This window comes from Pygocentrus nattereri, chromosome 4 (assembly GCF_015220715.1).
Source record: "Pygocentrus nattereri isolate fPygNat1 chromosome 4, fPygNat1.pri, whole genome shotgun sequence".
NCBI classification, from domain to species: Eukaryota; Metazoa; Chordata; class Actinopteri; order Characiformes; family Serrasalmidae; genus Pygocentrus; species Pygocentrus nattereri.
The window spans coordinates 22,666,663-22,687,346 of record NC_051214.1 but is presented as its reverse complement, the minus strand read 5'-3'; the positions used below and the strand labels follow the sequence as shown (position 1 = coordinate 22,687,346).

The 20,684-nt window shown below is 41.4% G+C and overlaps 1 protein-coding gene across 4 annotated transcripts; it reads left to right on the top strand.

Annotated features, from left to right (window-relative positions):
- Positions 1–1,305: 1,305 nt before the first annotated feature.
- On the top strand, positions 1,306–11,499 carry ppil6 (peptidylprolyl isomerase (cyclophilin)-like 6). 4 transcript variants are annotated; one of them, XM_017719911.1, is made up of 8 exons: positions 1,306–1,405; positions 1,769–1,864; positions 1,958–2,146; positions 6,454–6,516; positions 7,710–7,857; positions 7,967–8,026; positions 9,640–9,775; positions 10,715–11,499. In XM_017719911.1, exons 1-8 carry the CDS (start codon positions 1,328–1,330, stop codon positions 10,824–10,826), a joined length of 882 nt encoding a protein of 293 aa, XP_017575400.1. In that variant the 5' UTR covers positions 1,306–1,327; the 3' UTR covers positions 10,827–11,499. The 4 variants fall into 4 exon arrangements, with proteins under 4 accessions (XP_017575400.1, XP_017575399.1, XP_017575398.1 ...); XM_017719910.1 differs by having other exon boundaries at positions 7,967–8,032; XM_017719909.1 differs by having other exon boundaries at positions 1,306–1,435.
- The last annotated feature ends 9,185 nt before the right edge of the window (positions 11,500–20,684 follow it).

Sequence of the window (20,684 nt, the reverse complement as noted above, 5' to 3'; positions counted from 1 at the left end):
TTATTTATTTGTTTGTTTGTTTGTAAAAGCCCCTCGAATTAACAGAAAATGTGTTTATGATCTACACATATGACTATATGCTTACAATTTACTGCTGAAACCCAAAAAATCTCAGATGCTCTTTGTGTTATTTTATAAAAGTAATGTTTACAGAACAGATCACTGAAGAGACGCCGTCTGTTTATAGTTTATAGCCCAGATTTGGGGAAAAACGGCTCGACTTTCAGTAGAAAAACAAACTTGAGTTCAGCTTCTTTTATTATAAGGGTTTAAAATGACATCACCATCTATTTGACTGGAAAGAAGAGTTACAGCCTCACACGACGCCCAGCTTCCGAATGTATGAAGGTTATGAAGAACATGACGAAGTGCGTTTACGAACCACCGGCGGTCTCAAGGAGTTTAAGAGGCTACAATACGTCAGAGACCTAGTAGAGAGGTGAATTACCGCTCTCGCCAACGTCTTAAAGTTTTCTCAAACACTAGAGGGCGCTCCCGAGTGAGTCCAAAATGAATGGGTTGATGTGGAGCATTTGACCAAAATCATAGATTATAAATGCTTAAACACTTTTACTGTAAAATAATGCGATCATTTCCCGAACACAGGGCAGCATAAAGCATTTTAACACTTCTGTTATATTTTAAGAGCTTTTAAACTCGAGCTATAGGAGTTTAAAACGACGCCTCATATAGGTCCGTGACGTCAGGGAGCGCGAACAGCCAATGAGCTGCTTCGCTCGCCCATCAATCATCAGGCTCTAGCGGTAAAGCCCGCCTCCTGCTGCCCAAAACCCGTTTGCTGTAGAAAAAAGAAAAATAGAGGCGAGTTTTCTTTGCTTTTTTAGTGAAACACATCCTTCTACTTTCTAAAATGAAAGAAACGTTCTGGACGAGAGATTAGAAACTATTTTAACCCTTCGTTTTTAGCCGTTGAGCTCCATTCACTCCCATGCATTGATGACTCCCTCGCGGGCGCCCCCTGCTGTTCGGCAGGCCTGTTTTAGGAGGTGTCCAGGCTCCTCATAAACCGGCTCTTTCTGAGGCGGTTACCATAGCAACCCCACGCTTAACCCTATCATTTTGTTAACAGCAAACGACAACAAATGGCACCAGGAGCAATTTTATGACAATTGTTGGAAATTACAGCTAATTTCAGGGTCAACAATATGTTCTCATTTAGCTTTAAGTAGTTTACGTTTTAAAGTAGTAAAGCTGAATGCTACGGCTTTGCAGCTGTGAAGCAACGTCATGTTCGCGCGCCGGGGTAGGCGGTTACCATAGCAACCGCACGCTTGGCCACCGCGTCTCGGCAGCGCTGAGCCGAGAAATGGAGCCTGAAGTGCATTTGGAAATTGTTGGTTTGATGAAAAAGCATCATTTTCAAGTCGCTAAAAGCATCGCGGAGGTAACCAGAGAACCGCGACCGCCTGTTGACGTTAGTCTGCGGCTGGTTTTGAGTCCGGAGCGCTGGTTTTAGGAGAAGCGCAGTCTGATAGCAAATAGCGCTGTAGCTTTAGCCACGCCAGTTATCCAACTTGGTATATAAGTAGCTGTAGTTCGAGTTTAAATTAGATATCCGAATAAGGTTTAGAACAGCTATCGGCACCTGTTCACATTTCAGCTGAGAAAAAATTCGGCCACTGTAAAATAAGTGCATCGATGTTTCTGGTGTTGATTAGCGGACTCAGCTGCCCAGTTCAGATTTATATTAAACGAAGAAAACTAGACGTAATTAATCGATTTCAAAGCTTGTGTCTGTTTTTTGCAGGGGCTCAAACATAAATTCCCCACCTCGTTTGTTGAGCCCACCGTCCGGCCGCTGCTCGAGATCGACTGGCATGTTTATCTGACCAGTAAAAAGACGGTACCGTGACCTGATCAGAGTCGATAGTGCAGCAATGCCCGGATCGATGATGACGCGACTGTTTGGTGACCTGTCTGAACTTCTGCTGTGTAGGAGCTGCAGGGGGAGGTGTGGCCGTACAGCGGGAGCCTGATGTGTTTTGTGAATGGCCAGTTGCTCGGGGATGAGAAGGAGCTGTCCAGGTGGGCAGAGAAGCAGTGGGGGTTCACTTTCTACCGCCCGCCCGCGCTTTACGCCGCCATCACTGACAAGTGCTACCGGCAGCACCTGCGCAGCACCGGGGCAAGTATACAGAGTCCTGACCGGACCGGACCTGACCTGACCTGACCGGCACAGTTTGTTTTCCACTTTATACCATATTGAGTTAAAGTAGAGACCCAAGGTAAAATATTACTCCAGTAAAAGTAGAAGTTCCTCCCTTTAGACCTCCACTCGAGTAAAAGTACTAAAGTATTTCCCTTCAAATGTACTTAAGTATAAAGTAAAAGTACTAAAAGAGTAATTATGGCTCTGATGTCCTGTTATCATTTTATTACAAGACTCACTTCATGAACTCATTTCAGGTGAAAATCCTCCAGCGTCTCTCTTGGTAAACCAGTCTTTTAATAGAACGTCATTAATTAGTGACGCTGACGTCTATTAAAATGATCATAAGCACAAAACACTGAAGGTAAACAGTTTCCATCAGGGAGAACCGAGTGGCTCTGAAATCACTTTTTACAAACAAGCAAAGTTTCAGTTTAAGATTTATTTACAACTTAGTTCCAAGTTTAAGTTTAATAAAAACTGGCTTTAAACTCAGGATCACAAATGAGTTTCCTTTACTATGTTGATCTGTAGGTCTCTGTTCATAAACATAAACCAGCCCAAACTAATTTACTATAAAATCAAATGGTGTTTGTATAAATTCAGAAAAAAGCCGCGTCAGTCACGACTGCATATGTGGACATATTTCTATATTGTGCTCTATTTACACAAAGTTAGGTTAGTTCATCATTTATGTTGAACAGACTCTCCCAAAATTTTACGCTGCTGCACTGACGTTGAACCGTGTGCTGCACTGGGTCGGAATGACCAACAGGTAAAAAACAAGCTCAGAACAAAGTGACCGCTGTGCCCTGATTGGTGCTCTTGCTTTGCGCTTCTTTCGTTTTGACATGTTACGTTTTTATAGACAGAGAAACCAAAAGGAACGACAGATTTCTCAAAATGTAGTGGAGGAAAAAGTCAGATATTAGACTTTGAAATGTAGTGGAGTGAAAGTAAAAAGCTGCCCAGAATGGAAAAACTTGATACAAGAAAACAGTTACGTTTACTCAGTTACTGTCCACCACTGGATACGACCCTGACCTAATCAATTAATTAATTTATTTATTTTTTGCAGTTGGGGAAAATAATTTTGAATTCTATTTATTTTCTTTGTGAATGTTTTATATGTTTATTCAATACACCAGAAACTAATCATCAGAAGTTTAAGGAACTTCATGAAAATTAATTTGTCATGTTTTTTTCTTCTTTAAGACCATTATCTCATATTTACGGAGCTTTGCTGGTGACATCCTGTATAAATAAAACTCATTACATAATAAGACATGGGAACAAGATAAATAAGTTGTGGCCAAAACTTGGTAAGGCATGGGAGCGAGATCATGCTCTATTAAGCTGTGGTCAAGGCTTAATTATCTCATCTCATTCCTACACCTTAGTGAGTCGTGGCCATGCATTATTATTGTTGGTACAGCATGTCACCAGCAGGGGTCCCTACATACCTCTTAAAGTGCTTGTATTTTTTCATTCTAAGGTGTGTGTGTGTGTGTGTGTGGATTTATGTACCAAAAATAATGAATTAAACAAAAATTACGTAATCATTTTAGTCATAACTTTCCACATTTCCCAGCTTCTATTCATCTAAGAATTAAACAGCCTTTTTTCCCTGGGTCTTTATGTAAATTAGTTTGGTTCTGATTGGCTGACCCTTTCGTATGTGAAGTGTTGCAAGTCACATAAAAAAGTACAGAACAATTTAAGTTAAGCCAAAATGACATGTTGGCAAATGAAATGGAGATTTGTAGACCGTTTTACCCATTTTAAGTCATTTTAATTAGCAGTGCTTTCTCATTCAGTAAAGTGACCCTTATTAGTCCCACAACAGGGAAATTTCACATCCGCATTGAACCCATCTGTGCAGTGAAACACCACATACACACTAGTGAGCACACACACACACACTAGGGGGCAGTGAGCACACTTGCCTGGAGCGGTGGGCAGCCCTTATCCACAGCAGATGGGGGTCAGGTGTCTTGGTCAAGGACACCTCAGTCATATACTGTCGGCTCTAGGGATCAAACCAGCGACCTTCCTGTCACAGGACCGGTTCCCTGACCTGCAGCCATTCAGTTGGAAAATAATTTTGTTTATTGCACGTAAAGAAGTATAGATAATTTTGCTTGTTTCAAGAAGCTTGAAAAAAGGCACATTCTATTGGAATCTGACATCACTAGATAAAATGACTTAAATATGTTAAATATCATAGTATTCTTAAAATAATCTCAACATGAGAAATATAATGTGTTTTAACTAGATCTAAACGATTTCTCTGGCCTTCTTTGATCTTTTTTTGCAGTGTCACCTACTGCCCTCTCTTTCTGCCCCTGCCTGCTGAGAGTGGACATTACATTTTGGTGTAACGTTCAGCCTCGGGACTATATCTGGTTAAAAATGGTATCTTGGCAAATGAAGTTATCTTAAATTGAGTCTATTTATCTCAAATTTCTTATTTAAAGTTTGTTGGAAGCTTAATTCTAAAAATATGTAACTTATTTCTAGACATATTTACTTGCTTTAAGTGATTTTAATCAAATTATCTCAGATATTGTAGCTTATTGTAAAAAATATGCTTGAAATGAGCAAAAATATCTGGCAAATGTCCTGTGAAGAACTGGCAACCTGTTTGATAGCGCTTGGATACACTCTAGGACCCCCACGCCCCATGAGGATAATTATGTTGGACAATGAATGAATTGTGAGGTAATCTGACTTACTAAGATCACTAAAAACAATTAAAATCTAGGTTTTCCAATCACTTCCATGTCCACAGGTGTATAAAACCAAGCCCCTAGTCCTGCAGACTGCTTCTACAAACATTAGTGAAAGAATGGGTCTCTCTCAGGAGCTCAGTGAATTCCAGCGTGGTACTGTGATCGGACACCACCTGTGCAACAAGTCGAGTCATGAACCACGTAAAATGACAGAGCGGGGTCAGCGGATGCTGAGGCGCATAGTGTGCAGAGGTCGCCAGCTTTCTGCAGAGTCAATCACTACAGACCTCCAAACTTCACGTGGCCTTCAGATCAGCTCAAAAACAGCATAGGGAGCTTCATGGAATGGGTTTATATGGCTGAGCAGCTGCATCCAAGCCTTACATCACCAAGCGCAATGCAAAGCATTGAATGCAGTGGTGTAAAGCGCCGCCACTGGACTGTAGAGCAGTGGAGACGTGTTCTCTGGAGTGACCGATCACGCTTCTCCATCTGGCAATCCAATGGATGAGGCTTGGCTTGGCGGTTGCCAGGACAACGGTACTTGTCTGACTGCATTGGGCCAAGTGTAAAGTTTTTTTCGGGGGGGGGGGGGGATTATGGTGTGGGGTTGTTTTTCAGGAGTTGGGCTCGGCCCCTTAGTTCCAGTGAAAGGAACTCATAATGCTTCAGCACCAAGAGAGAATTTCTTGCTCCCAACTTTGTGGGAACAGTTTGGGGACGTTCTTTCCTGTTCCAACATGACTGCGCACCAGCGCACAAAGCAAGGTCCATAAAGACATGGATGACTGAGTTTGGTGTGGAAGAACTTGACTGGAGTCCTGACCTCAAACCGATAAAACACCTTTGGGATGAATTAGAGCGAAGACTGTGAGCCAGACCTTCTCGTCCAACATCAGTGTCTGATCTGACAAATGTGCTTCTGGAAGAACGGTCAAAATTTCCCATAAACACACTCCTAACCCTTGTGGAAAGCCTTCCCAGAAGAGTTGAAGCTGTTATAGCTGCAAAGGGTGGGCCGACATCATATTAAACCCTATGGATTAAGAATGGGATCTCGCTCAAATTCATACGTGTATGAAGGCAGATGAGCAAATACTTTTGGCAATATAGTGTAGCAGTAGAAATAAGGTAAATAATGTCATAGTAAGCTCATAACTACGGAGCCCCACTGGTGATGTTCTTTTAAATAAAAATAACGTGTAAGGTGTGAGAAGATAATTAAGTTGTGGCCATAACTTAGTAAGGGGTAGGAATGCGATTCTAATGCGTGGCCATGACTTAGTAAGACATGATCTTGTGAATAAGGCATGGCCATGTATTAATTTTATTTATATCATATATTTATATTTTTATTATTCATATCATGTATTTATATATGTCACCACCGTGGTTCTCTATACAGCAGTCTCAACATAACTAAATTTTAGATTTGTTGACTAGATATAAGATAATTTCACTTACAAAGATGTCTTTTTTTTTCAATGCACTGCTGTAAAAAGTCAGAACATCAAAGCTTCGAGTCCTCATGCTTGGCTTCTTTCCCTGCAGCATGTATTTGTATATATGGACGTTGAGATCGGGGGGGAGGCATCTGGTCGGCTGCTGTTTGAGGTAACGTTGCTCACTCTAACGTCTATTCAGGTTTATCTGTTATCTCATCAGATTATATCTCAACAATCTTTCTCACGTCTGTTTGTTCTCCTTGTGAAAGAGTGACGTCAGAAATGTGTTAAATTGTTTGCTCACCCCCCCCCCCCCCACCCACCCACCCCCCCGCCCTTTGGAGGATAACTATATTCTTTTTATTACACAGTTAGATAAAAAAGGACAAGATTTTTCAACTTTTACAACTATTTTAACAATTATAACCAAGATAATAATCAACAATAATAAGTGACAGCGGGACGAGGAGTGGGGTTCAGTGGCTGGTGCAAGTGTGTGTAAGGTATGGATGAGCGAGTAGGTAGACAGACCAACAAGTGCACAGACATGTGTATGTTGAATGTTTTCAATGTAATAATGTAAGAAAGGGATTAACAAAATGTCATATTTCATATTCGTGTCTGTGTATATAAGCTGGTGTGAGTTGATGTGTATTTAATGTATATGAGAACTGACTACTGCAAGTATTTAAGTGTTTACTGAAATGAGGGGATGGATTAACAGGCTTAGACAGTGGATTAGAGTAATAATGGGTCGATATTAAAGATTAAGTGACCCTTTTTAGTCCTGCGATGGGGAAATTTCACCTCTGCAATCTAAACCATCTGTGCAGTGAAACACGGCTTACACACTAGTGAATGCACACACGCTAGGGGGTAGTGAGCACACTATTCTGGAGCGGTGGGCAGCCCTATCCACAGCGCCCGGGAGCAGTTGGGGGTTAGGTTACTGTCGGCTCAGGGGATCGAACCAGTGACCTTCCGGTCACAAAGCTGGTTCCCTAACCTCCAGCCCACAACTGCCCCCAGATATTTTTACTAAATGGTTCCCATGAAGTGTTAAATATATTGCCATTTGATTCATTTCTGTAGCACTTAATCTCTCTAGTGATATATGCATTAAAAGTATTTGAAGATCGTTTTCTTGGCTATAGCGAGGGCAATGAGTATGGGGTGATGTTTTGATTGTAGTGGCTCAAAATGGTGTAGTCACCCAGCAAACACAGCAGAGGCGATGATTGGATGCTATACTCCATAGAGATGGATATAAAGTCAATGACAGAGTGCCAGAATTGTTGTGTAGGTGGACATGTCCATACAGCATGAAAATAGTTTGTTTGAAAATGGTTTGTTTATCTCTAGCTCTTTTCAGATCTGTGTCCCAAGACTTGTAAAAACTTTCAAGCTCTTTGCACTGGAGAGGCAGGTGTGTCTGAGAACCAGCTCACGCTCTGTTACAAGGGCTCGTTGTTCCACAGAGTGGTGCCTAATGGCTGGGTGCAAGGAGGAGGTACTGAACTGTAACACACATACACACATGCATCACACACACACAGCAAATGCTATTTAATCAACACACAACCATCTGCATTTTATTTTTTTTTGCTTCTTTATTACAGATATTACTCCAGCAGGGAAAGGTGATGGTGGAGAGTCCATTTATGGTCCTACATTTGAAGGTGCAGGTCTGAAATTCATACAACCCCATTTCCAAAAAAGCCAGCATGCGGGGCAAAATGTAAATAAAACAAAATGTAATGATCTGCAAAACATCTAAACCCTATATTTAATCACAAATAGTACAAAGACAACATATTTTCAAATTGTTGCACTATTGGCCAATTAACCACCAGGTGCTTTTTTTTAGCATTACACACCTTTTCCAGCCTTTTGTTGCCCCCCCGGCCCAACTCTTTTGGAATATGTTGTTGGCATCAAAATATTAAAGACCATATATTTTTTAAAAACAATACAATTTCTCCGTTTCAACATTTGATTTGTTGTCTTTGTTCTATTTTCAATTAAATATAGGCTTTAAGTGATTTACACATCATTGCAATTAGTTTATTTTTACTTTTGCACAGCGTCCCAACTTTTTTGGAATTGGGTTTGTTCCCTATACCATCATGAATACTGGCTTTTGAACTGTGCATTGATGACAAGCTGAGTGGTCTTTAGTCCGGAGAACACAGTGTCCATGATTTCCAAAAAGAATTTCAAATGTTGTTTTGTCAGACCACAGGACACTTTTCCACCTCATCTCAGTCCATTTTAAATGAGCTCTGGCCCAGAGAAGGTGGCAGCATTTCTGGATCCTGTTTATATTTGGTTTCTTCTTTGCGTTTAAGAGGTTTAATTAGCATTGGTGGATGCAGTGATGAACTGTGTTCACAGATGGTGGTTTTCAGAAGTGTTTCTCAGCCCATATAGTGATTTCAACTACAGAATCCTGTCTGTTTTTAATGCAGTGCTGCTTGAGGGCCAAAGATCACGGCCAGCAAATACTGTTTTTTGGCCTTGTCCCTTACATGCAGAGATTTCTCCAGATTCTCTGAATGTTTGAATGATATTATGTACCCTAAATGATGAAAAGCACAAGTTCTTTGCTGTTTTACGGTGAGAAATGTTATTCTTGAATTTTTGCTCTATTTACCCACACAGTCTTTCACAGAGTGGTGTGGGGATGTACAAATTGGATTGTGCATCTGTTCACCACACAGGTATTTTCAGCATTACTCTGAAGGTATTTTCATTATTCTGAAGCAGGGGCTCAGTAGAGAGTTATGGATGAGAACAGAGCTGTATTTTCTTCCTCAGCTCTGAGGAAAGTTTTCTTTGCCACTGTCGCCCCTGACTTGCTCACCTGGGGGGGGTTTACATTTCATGTCTTTACTGGAATTCTGTGAAGCTGCTTTGTGACATCCGTTGTAAAAAGTGCTATACAAATAAATTTGATTTGATTTGTTTGGGGGTCCAGGCCCATCATCAGGTCATTTGCTGGGGCAGTGAATACCTTTTCAACGTGATTGCAATCATCAAGTTCATCCACTGGAGAAAGGGCCCAAAGCACAACCCACGTTAGAAAATGTTCCTCTGCACGTTGTGTGCAATTATAAATTTCCACCAGAGAGGTCTCCAAATCCCCACATCTTACATAGTGTAGCTTTAAGACAAAACTTTTGTCACCCTTTAATTTTGTGCCAGTATCTTCTTTCTTTTCTTTTCATCTTAATTTTTAATTCACAGTGCCTTTTGTATTAATCACCTATATTTTGTCTGCTTTTATTCCCAGATGAGAGTTTTGCCGTGTCTCACAGCAAGCGAGGTATCCTTGGAATGGCCAATCGAGGTCGTCATAGTAACGGTTCCCAGTTCTACATCACTCTACAGCCAGCCCTGTGGATGGACAGAAATTATGTGGCCTTTGGGTGAGTGTTTTAGAAACTGTCTATTTCCGGCTTTCAATCAATCAATCAATCAATCAATCTTTATTTAAACTGAGAATACACTGAGGGAGACCCTCATTTACAATGTAACCGAGCAATACAGGAATCAGGAATTGAGAAGTTGTACAATAAAAATAAATCAGATGTTATAATGAAATAATACATAAATAATAAGAAGGTAAACCAATAAACCGTTAAATCAATAAACCATTCAAATTACAATAGAGTAACTTAACAAGTAACAGATCATATAAGGATAAAATGCAGGAGGGGGGATTATGGTGTGGGTTTTTTTTCCAGGAGTTGGGCTCGGCCCCTTGGTTCCAGTGACAGGAACTCCTAATGCTTCAGCACCAAGAGATTTTGGACAATTTCATGCTCCCAACTTTGTGGGAACAGTTTGGGGACGGCCCCTTCCTGTTCCAACATGACTGAGCACCAGCGCAAAAAGCAAGGTCTATAAAGACATGGATGAGCCAGTTTGGTGTGGAAGAACTTGACTGGTCTGCACAGAGTCCTGACCTCAACCTGATAGAACACCTTCAGCATCAGGGTCTGACCTCACAAATGCGCTTCTGGGAGAACGGTCAAAAATTCCCATAAACACACTCTTAACCCTTGTGGACAGCCTTCCCAGAAGAGTTGAAGCTGTTATAGCTGCAAAGGGTGGGCCAACATCATATTAAACCCTATGGATTAAGAATGGGATGTCACTCAAGTTCATGTGTGTGTGAATTCAGATGAGCAAACATATTTGGCAATATAATCTAATTACTCAGTGTTTTACTTCATCCTAGTGTTCCACTGTAATTCCTATGCTATAAAAATACTGATACTAAAATAAATAGAGCTTTCTTTAACTATATTTATGAAAAATAGAGCATTCGGTTGCTCAGTATTGCATTTTTCTTTCTCCCTCAGGCAAGCGGTCGAAGGCACAGAGGTCCTAACTAAACTAGAAGAAGTGCCCACTTACAACGAAAGGCCCAAACTGGACTGCAGGATAGTTGAATGTGGGTGGTTTGATCCTTAATTGGTTCGTGGTCCTGGAGAACCTCCGGCCCTGTACGTTTCAGGGCTTTTCCTGCTCCCAGCACACCCACTTCAAGTCATGAAGGGCTTCCTAATGAGCTAATTAGTTGGATCAGGTATGTTGGGAACAGCGGAAACACTAAAATGCAGCACAGGGGAGACTCCAGGGCCAGGATTGGGAACCACTGTGCTAGAGGACACGATACTGAGTGACTTTATATGGTCTAAACGTCTGCTGTGGTATTTAATTGGACAGATTTTTTTTATTGTAGAAGATGCACCTTGAAAAATCCATTCCCTTTAGCTATTATAAAGCATATTTTTTGACGAATTGTATTTTTTAATTTGCATTTGCTTTGTTAACTGATATTCAAGTGAGCCATATTAAACATTTGTGCTGTTTGCTTTAACTGTGTCATTCTGTGCCATTGATGTGTGACTTCATGTGTCAATTATTGATTATTCCAACTTCCTGCAGGTGGCAGTATAATAATTTTGATTGGAAAATAATGCTGATAAAGCTGGTATTTAACAGCTCTGTAACCAGCTGTCAGGTTTGTCATCCTGAGATACTTTACACTCTGTTGGCACTTCAGAAAAGGACACGTATATCTTCTGAACTCTGGGCACTAATGTACACTGAAATGAACTGAATAAAGATATTTTTGGCTACACTATTTGACCATATTTGAAGAGGAATCGCGTGATTCAGCCACATTGCTGTTGTTTGTAAAATCAACCAGTTTTTGCTTGCAAATATCTGTCAATAAAACATCCATATTTTAGAGTTGTGTAATCTTACAGTGCTTATTTCCAAATTGTTAATCTACTTTTTAACTGTTTAAAAGTGTGAGGACATGCACTTCACCCCAGCCAGTTATGTCAGAGGGACGTACTGTGAGAGCGACAGATACGGAGTACAGAGCTGGAAACAGAGACGAGGGTGATTTAACGCTGCGTAAGTCACAGGGTTTAGCCACCTGTGTTAAACCGTCACATCCATGACTCCTTACTGTTTACCACTGCGTACATCCCTCAGTGTAGACAGGTCTATATTTAACGTATATGTTGCAGTATTATACTGTATAGGATGTAGAGTTCTTCACTTTGGAGATTTTATATATATATATATATATATATATATATATATATATATATATATATATATAGGGTTGACCCAGAAGAAGAAGTGGCTTAGACGGTGTGTGTATATATTGTTGCTGTCAGAACAAAAACCCCATATCTCCATTTTTCAGTTTTTGACATAATTTGAAAACACCTGTTCCTCTTTACATTGTGTGTAAATTTCATGATAAAACTCTGGTTCCATTAACTTACATTAAAAGTTTTTTTCTTTCTCCTGCAAAATTACCATTTTGGAGATACAAGGTTGTGTTCCGACAACATATATACAGTGGGGCAAAAAAGTATTTAGTCAGCCACTGATTGTGCAAGTTCTCCTACTTAGAAAGATGAGAGAGGTCTGTCATTTTCATCATAGGTTCACTTCAACTATGAGAGACAATATGAGAAATAAAAATCCAGGAAATCACTTTGTAGGATTTTTAAAGAATTTATTTGTAAATTATGGTGGAAAATAAGTATTTGGTCAATAACAAAAGTTCAACTCAATACTTTGTAACATAACCTTTGTTGGCAATGACAGAGGTCAAACGTTTCCTGCAAGTCTTCACCAGGTTTGCACACACTGTAGCTGGTATTTTGGCCCATTCCTCCTGCAGATCTCCTCTAGAGCAGTGATGTTTTGGGGCTGTCGCTGGGCAACACGAACTTTCAACTCCCTCCACAAATTTTCTATGGGGTTGAGGTCTGGAGACTGGCTAGGCCACTCCAGGACCTTGAAATCCTTTTTACGGAGCCACTCCTTCGTTGCCCGAGCGGTGTGTTTGGGATCATTGTCCTGCTGGAAGACCCAGCCATGTTCCATCTTCAATGCTCTCACTGATGGAAGGAGGTTTTGGCTTAAAATCTCATGATACATGGCCCCGTTCATTCTTCCCTTAACATGGATCAGTCATCCGGTCCCCTTTGCAGAAAAACAGCCCCAAAGCCTGATGTTTCCACCCCCATGCTTCACAGTAGGTTTGGTGTTCTTGGGATGCAACTCAGCATTCTTCTTCCTCCAAACACGACGAGTTGAGTTTTTACCAAAAAGTTCTATTTTGGTTTCATCTGACCACATGATATTCTCCCAATCCTCTTCTGGATCATCCATATGCTCTCTGGCAAGCTTCAGATGGCCTGGACATGTACTGGCTTAAGCAGGGGGACACGCCTGGCACTGCAGTCCCTCTTGGCGTAGTGTGTTACTGAGGATAGCCTTTGTTACTTTGGGCCCAGCTCTCTGGAGGTCATTCATCAGGTCCCTCCGTGTAGTTCTGGGACTTTTGTTCACCGTTCTCATGATCATTTTGACCCCACAGGATGAGATCTTGCGTGGGACCCCAGATCGAGTGAGATTATCAATGGTCTTATATGTCTTCCATTTTCTTACAATTGCTCCCACAGTTGATTTATTCACACCAACCTGCTTGCCTATTGCAGATTCACTCTTCCCAGCCTGGTGCAGGGCTACAATTTTCTTCCTGGTGTCCTTTGACAGCTCTTTGGTCTTGACCATGGTTGAGTTTGGAGTCTGACTGTTTGAGGCTTTGGACAGGTGTCTTTTATACAGATAACGAGGTCAAACAGGTGCCATTCATACAGGTAATGAGTGGAGGACAGAAGAAGTTACAGGTCTGTGAGAGCCAGAAATCTTGCTTGTTTGTGGGTGACCAAATATTTATTTTCCACCATAATTTACAAATAAATTCTTTAAAAATCCTACAGTGTGATTTCCTGGATTTTTTTCTCATTCTGTCTCTCATAGTTGAAGTGAACCTATGATGAAAATTACAGACCTCTCTCATCTTTCTAAGTAGGAGAACTTGCACAATCAGTGGCTGACTAAATACTTTTTTGCCCCACTGTATTAGAGAGAGAGACAGAAAGAGAGAGTGTATCCTGTAGAATACAAGTAGTATATTATACTATACTATATATGTGTGTGTGTGTGTATATATACACATATCCATCCATCCATCCATTTCCTAAGCCGCTTCTCCCTCAGGCCTCAGGGTCATATATATATATGAAGACCTTGTATCTCCATTTTCGATGTTTTTCAGTTTTTGGTATAATTTGAAAATTAGTTACTCTTCACATTGTGTGTAAAGTTCATGATGAACCAAGCAAAAGAATCAGCCCAAAGAGATATGTAAAAAATCTGGTTCCATGAAATGAGATTACATATATATTTAGTATTTCTGAGAATGTACCAGCAATGTCACTTTCAAAAATATATAAAAAAAAACAATAGTACAGTATACAGTAGTATAAAAATACTATAGTACAGTCATTTTTTAACATATAACGTACTGCACCAAATCCAAGTAAACACAACTAATTATTCTCTTTTTTTAATGAAACAGTCAGTTTTCCACAAGTTCTCATGATATGTCCAAGTATCCGACTGTGGCATAATTCACTGTCATGTTACTCAGCCCTATTGTTTAGCAATGGCCTCTGAGAATGTTTACTTTTTATGTAATAGAATAGACTTAATTTTAGCACAGGTTGCCTTTCACTGGTTCATTTTATTAAAAATGTTAATGAATCAATTTTTGTGCATTACAATTGTGTAAATTTGTTTCAAATAGTATCTTCGACATTTTATATTATTGTGCCCGCATCGTGGCGCTGTTCCGCGTTCACTAACGGCTCGTTCCACAGTCCTCGCCAAATTTACATAAAGGCGTGGCTACCGCGCACGGGGGCGTGGTCATGTTGAACCGGACTGTATAGTGATTATACGCGGAGGCGTGGCCATCGGGCCTTTGCGTCCCTTACGTGAGTCACGTAGTTGAGAAAAGGCTTGCGTCAGTCGCGGAGCCGTAGGAGGGAGATCCCAGCGGCACGCCGCCGCTATTAGCAGCCGAGAGCCGTTGCGCTAAAACATCGACAACATTTTTATTTTTTCCCCCGCAGTTCTACATTTTCCTCACTCACTCTCCACAGCTCGCTGATAATGTAGAGCGGAGTGCTTTTTAAAACGCTTTTTTCGTTTTTATTTTTTATTTTTTTTTACTTTGTTGGATATTCGCTCTTTCTCCGGTCCCCGCGGCGTTCCGCTGGTATCCTTTGTGGTGGTCGTGGTCAAGTGCAGAACTTTACCCAAACTCGGCGAAATCCACACAACTCCGCTGCTCAGCTGTGAGAATTGCAGAGAAAAGCGCCATGAGGTAAGAAATGCCCAGCCTGACCGGCGGCTCGGTCAGCCCGGAGCGCGGAGTCGCTCAGCCTGTGTCGTATGTTGAGTGTTTGGGTTGCTGTAACGTATCCGCGCTGTGTCGACGGCGTCGCCTGGAAGAGTCTTTCCCCTCCTCTTTTCAGCCTCTCCTCTCTTCTCCTCTTCAGCCTCCCCTCTCCTCTCCTCTCTTCTCCTCTTCAGCCTCCCCTCTCCTCTCCTCTCTTCTCCTCTTCAGCCTCCCTTCTCTTCTCCTCTCCTCTTCTCCTCTTCAGCCTCTCCTCCTCTCCTCTCCTCGACACAGCCGCTCAGCCTGTGCTGGCAGTAGCCAGTCGCTCTGGTTGCCACCGCGCGCTGCAGACGCATAGCGGTGGTGCGATGCATGCAAATGACCGAAGCTCGCTTAAAATCGCTGAGATAAAGCGCCCGTTGGGAATATTCCGCTGGTTTGAAGTGTGAAGGCAGCCTGAGTGATGCCTTCCCCCCGTGTGCTCTCTCATCTTCTCCTCTACACTCCCCTCCATGTGAGGCGTCTTACTAGGAGGCCTGCCTGCTGCCAGGTGTTGCACTGCAGTAGATGAAGTGCTTCATTATTCTCCTGTATCTTGTTTAAAGGGGGACACCATAGTTGCTTTAGTCATATTGTGTATTGTTACTAAAACTGGGCCTCATTCACCAACTGTGTAAGAAGTAAGTCGTCCTTAAAGGCCGTTTCCTGAGGCTCCGACACTCACCAGGGTTTTCTTATTTGGCTTCAGGTGAAGAACAGAACCTACACGTTTAAGAGCGCAGGGGTGCGAACAGTTCTGGGCTTTACAAAATAAAGCCTGTCTTGCTGGGTATCTGTGTTTTAGCACTCAGCTTGAATCAATGGGGTCAGACAGTCAATAAATAAACATGCCCACATTTTGCTTATTGTTTATTTTCACTCATAATAACCAACAGAATGAATCACCTTCAGAATGACTCTCAGCTCACAGACACTCCAGACTAACATCTGCTGAAATGATCTGAGGAGTGTGGAAGTCCAGAGCGGCCGTGAGGTGGTTATACTTTTCTGGATGGTTATTTTGAGATGATGAGTTAATTATCTTGTTTGCAACTCGACATAACGAGTTACTTATCTTGCCATCTCAAGATAACAAATTTATCTTGAAATAGCGAGTTACTTGTTCTCCCAACATAAAATTATCTTGAAATAAGTTACTAACCTTATCTTGAGATAACAAAAGTTGTCATCTTGAGGTTGTTTATCTTGCTATCTCAAGATGAAATTCTCTTGAAATAACAAGTTACTTATCTTAACAAAATTGCTATCTTGACATACATGTTACTTATCTTATCTCGAGATGACAAAGGTTATTTATCGTGCTATCTCAAGATAACAAAATATCTGGAAATACAAGTTACTTATCTGGAGATGACAAAAGTTGTCATCTTGAGATAACGAGTTATCTTGCCATCTGAAGATAAAAAATGATTTTGAAATGATGCCTTGTTATCTCGACATAAAACTATCTTGAAATAAAACGTTACTGATCTTATCTTGTGATATCTCAAGATGACAACTTTTGTTATTGAGCTGTTTATCTTATCTCGAGATAACATTTAACTTGAAATAAAGAGGTACTGGACTTTTAGGTACCAGAAAATTGTAGCAACAGCTCGTGGCCTTGCTGGACTACCGTAGAGGTACGACTATGGTTAAAACCGCGTCATAAGTCTGGCGTAAGCTTTTCCTTAGGACCTTTCTCAAGAACATATTTGAGGAAAAACTTGGGAAAGTATTGGTGAATGAGGCCCAGTCACCCCTCCCATCATTCGCCAACTCTGCTCTGTCTGAGAAAGGGCCAAAATAAAAAAGGGCCCCATTGATTTTGTTTAGTTCATCACATTATAGGTTATACAAGCTATGGACGATGACACAAGTGAAAGCTTCCCCAATTTTTCCCCCCAATAGTCTTAGGAATTATAGAGATTTCTTTCAGATAGAATATATGAGAAGAGCTCCTTCAGCCACACCAATGAGTTTGGTGGCTCGCTGTTTTTCCACTTCTGAGCAAAATGTATTTAAAGTAAGTGTAACCGTCACTGAAGACATGTTCACTGCTGTCGCACGGAAACCTTGTGTCTCCGAAATGGTAACTGGTGGAACCAGAAGTTTTTCCAAGTCATTTTGGGTCCTTTCTTTTAGTCCAGTCATCATGGAATTTACACACAATGTAAAGGGCAACAGGCGCTTGCAAAACCTGAAAAACAACAGAAGTGGAGATACGAGGTTTTCGTCCGACAGCAGCGGTATTTTATCAGTTTATCACTTGGTGAGGTGAAGTGGTTTGCAGCCCGTAGTCTTTGCATGCAGAAAGGAATGAGTATTTCAGATTTACTCCAGCCGCCAGCCAACATCCTAATGATATCTGCGGTTTCAAAGCTTTAAAGTGAGCAGCTGATGTGATTCATTCCCTAAGAAGGGCATTTGGTCATGGCTGGACGGCGTGGCCCTGGCTTTGATTCTCAGATGGACGCGGTGGGTAGGAAAAAAACACACGCACGCAGAATCACACCCCATCTGAAGTGAAAACAAAGTGAGGCCAGCTGTTGGCCTCCCTCAACAAGAAGGGTCTGATCCTAAATAGTTAAGGTGAGGTGGCCCCATGGCCTTTTATGTCTTCTGTCAATCTCTTCGGAGTTGCTTGGCATGTGGTTCTCCTAATTGCCCATGCAAAACTTACATTTACCGTAAACTGCACCAGATGTAGGCTTATCTGAGGTGGGTTGCTGGTCCAATACAGGCCTGTCCTTCTCACTTGAGGCAGGAGAGTGGAATGAGGGGGAGGGGTGTGTGTTTCCCAGTTGTAGCAGGTGTGGTTTGGGTCATTGTGAAGCCATGCTGCCCTTTTTTAAATCCTTTTGCCTTTTGTTTGGGCTCGTCAGAGGCTTGTGACTGCTGATTGTGTGTTTCGTGGGATGGTTCAGGCCGGAATCAGCCCACCAGAGGCTGGAGGTTACAAATGTGTGCTTAAAACAATCCAACCTTTTTGGTCAGAATCCATTTCCACTGTTATGGTTAGCAGACTGTTCGATATTATATTGAAGTTCTAAGGGCTGATGCCGAGAACGTCAGTCTGGCTCCATGTTCTGGCCATGTGCCACCAACTGTGTGCTTTGTTACAAAATGTGATTGGAAATTTGTGCAAGTCAGCTGGCCATATGCCGGTCAGACATAACATTCTGACCTCCTCCTTGTTTCTACATTCATTGTCCATTTTATCAGCTCCACTTACTCTATAGGTGCACTTTGTAGTTCTACAGTTACAGACTGTAGTCCATCTGTTTCTCTGATACTTTGTTAGCCCCCTTTTACCCTGTTCTTCACTGGTCAGGACCACATGGACCCTCACAGAGCAGGTACTATTGAGTGGAGGATCATTCTCAGCACTGCAGTAACACACGTGTGGTGGTGGTGTGTCAGTGTGTGTTGTGCTGGTACGAGTGGATCAGACACAGCAGTGCTGCTGGAGTTTCTAAACACTGTGTCCACTCACTGTCCACTCTTAGACACTCCTACCTTGTCAGTCCACCATGTAGATGTAAAGTCAGAGATGATAGCTCATCTGCTGCTGCACAGTTTGTGTTGGTCGTCCTCTAGTCCTTCATCAGTGGTCACAGGACACTGCCCACAGGACGCTGTTAGCTGGATATTTTTGGTTGGTGGACTATTCTCAGTCCAGCATAGACACTGAGGCGTCTATAAACTCCAGCAGCACTGCTGTGCCTGATGCACTCGTACCAGCGCAACACACACTAACGCACCACCACCACGACAGTGTTACTGCAGTGGGGCACTAGGCCATAGCAGTTAGGCCAGTTAAACACTTAACATTGTCAAATAGCCTCTTTCTTACCTCATATAAACAGACTGATAATATGACGAAGAGGCTGTGTTTGAAGGAGGCTCTATGCTGGCCTTTCTGATGTATATGTGCAGAAGAGAAGCTGAGCTGCATATAAACAACAGTCTTTCTTTCTCCATGACCTAAAAGAACACACAAGGACAAACGCTTCACCTTTACCTTGAGGGAGGGGAGCAGAAAGGTATCCAGTAAATAAGAGAAGCGCTCGGCCAAGCACGCAAAGAATAAACACGTGTAATAAGTATAAAATGTGGCCTAACTGGATTAGCATGGACATATGTGGGCCTGTACTCGTGGACTGAGTAACAGGGTGTTTAACAGGCTGTGAGCAGGAATAGCTCGCTCTCTGCTTCACCAGCTCATGTGTTCGGGAAAACGGCGAGATGTTGCAGATGTGTATGATGTTTGATTAGTTTCGATTAGTCTTTAAATATTAACCCTCTGCTGCAGTGCCAGCACGGCATCAGTTACTTTAGCTTAATTTACTAAAAATAAGTAATATAAAATCTGTGTTTTCTTATTTAATTGAGGCAAAAGGGTCTTTTACTTTGAAAGGATAAATGTTTCATGATGTAACATGAGCAGGATTTTTATTATGATGTTATTGCTGTTGTTGTTATTACCATACATTCAAAATACTAGTTGAAATTTAATTAATTTACAATATTTGTAAATATTGGGTCATACATTTCACCAAGTATAAGTTGGATTTGTTCTTGTTTTTGATAAAAGGATGTTTTTAATGAAAAATGTAATTTTATGGTGCGTTGGTACAATTGCGCCCTGAGGCCAAATGGCGACAATTTACCAAGGATATTTCTCTGCAGACCAGTTTCTACACTGCCATGTTGAACGGTATAAGCTTTCACTATGACGCGACACACATGCAGAACGGACTTAAACTTTCCAATAGGGAATGTAATCGGATACAGGCGTTTACACGGATATTATTCTTCTATGTAACTGATTATTTACAGGATTATCCACCTTGTTCAATTGGATAGAAATTGTATTCCAAATGGCCTCAGTCGGACTAAACTGTTCCGATTGAGGTGTTTACATGGATGTATTCTATTCCTAATGAGCTGTTAGATGGATTATTAACAGATTAATAGGCTGCATGTAAACATGGCTGGTGGTAAAGAGACCCAAGTCCCAAGTTTTTTGAAAAGTGTTGCGGACATCAAATTCAAAATGGGCATATATTTTTCAAAAACGTAACATTTTGAAGTGTTGTCTTTGGACTATTTTCACTTAAATATAGGGTTTAAATGATTTACACATCTTTGCGATTTTTTTTTATTTTAATTTTCAGTGTCCCAAATGTTTTTGGAAACAGTTGTACTACCAGCATGATGTGAAGTCCTCTGCATGTTTATTGTGCCATGATGATTTATTAAAGTGTTTTTAGGAGCGACTTAATGTCTGAGTGTTGTTCTTTCAGCACCTATGTGTTTTTTTGGAAACTCAGCTCAATTTTTGTCCATTCACACAATGTGTTCTACAATTACAGCACCAGGGGTGGCTTTTAATGATGAAAAACTGTGCATATGAAAACGCTTGGTGGCCCAAGTCGCTTTCTTTAGCGCTGTAGCCCATGGGTGCCAATACATCACTGCTGTCAGAAGAAAACCTTGTA

Excerpts from the sequence above, each read along its gene's own strand:
- ppil6 (XM_017719908.1), top strand. The coding sequence starts at position 1,328 with ATGGAGCCTGAAGTGCATTTGGAAATTGTTGGTTTGATGAAAAAGCAT. Across the intron at positions 1,865-1,957 it reads ATCTGACCAGTAAAAAGACG|GAGCTGCAGGGGGAGGTGTG; the intron begins GTACCGTGACCT and ends TCTGCTGTGTAG. Across the intron at positions 9,776-10,714 it reads AGAAATTATGTGGCCTTTGG|GCAAGCGGTCGAAGGCACAG; the intron begins GTGAGTGTTTTA and ends TTTCTCCCTCAG.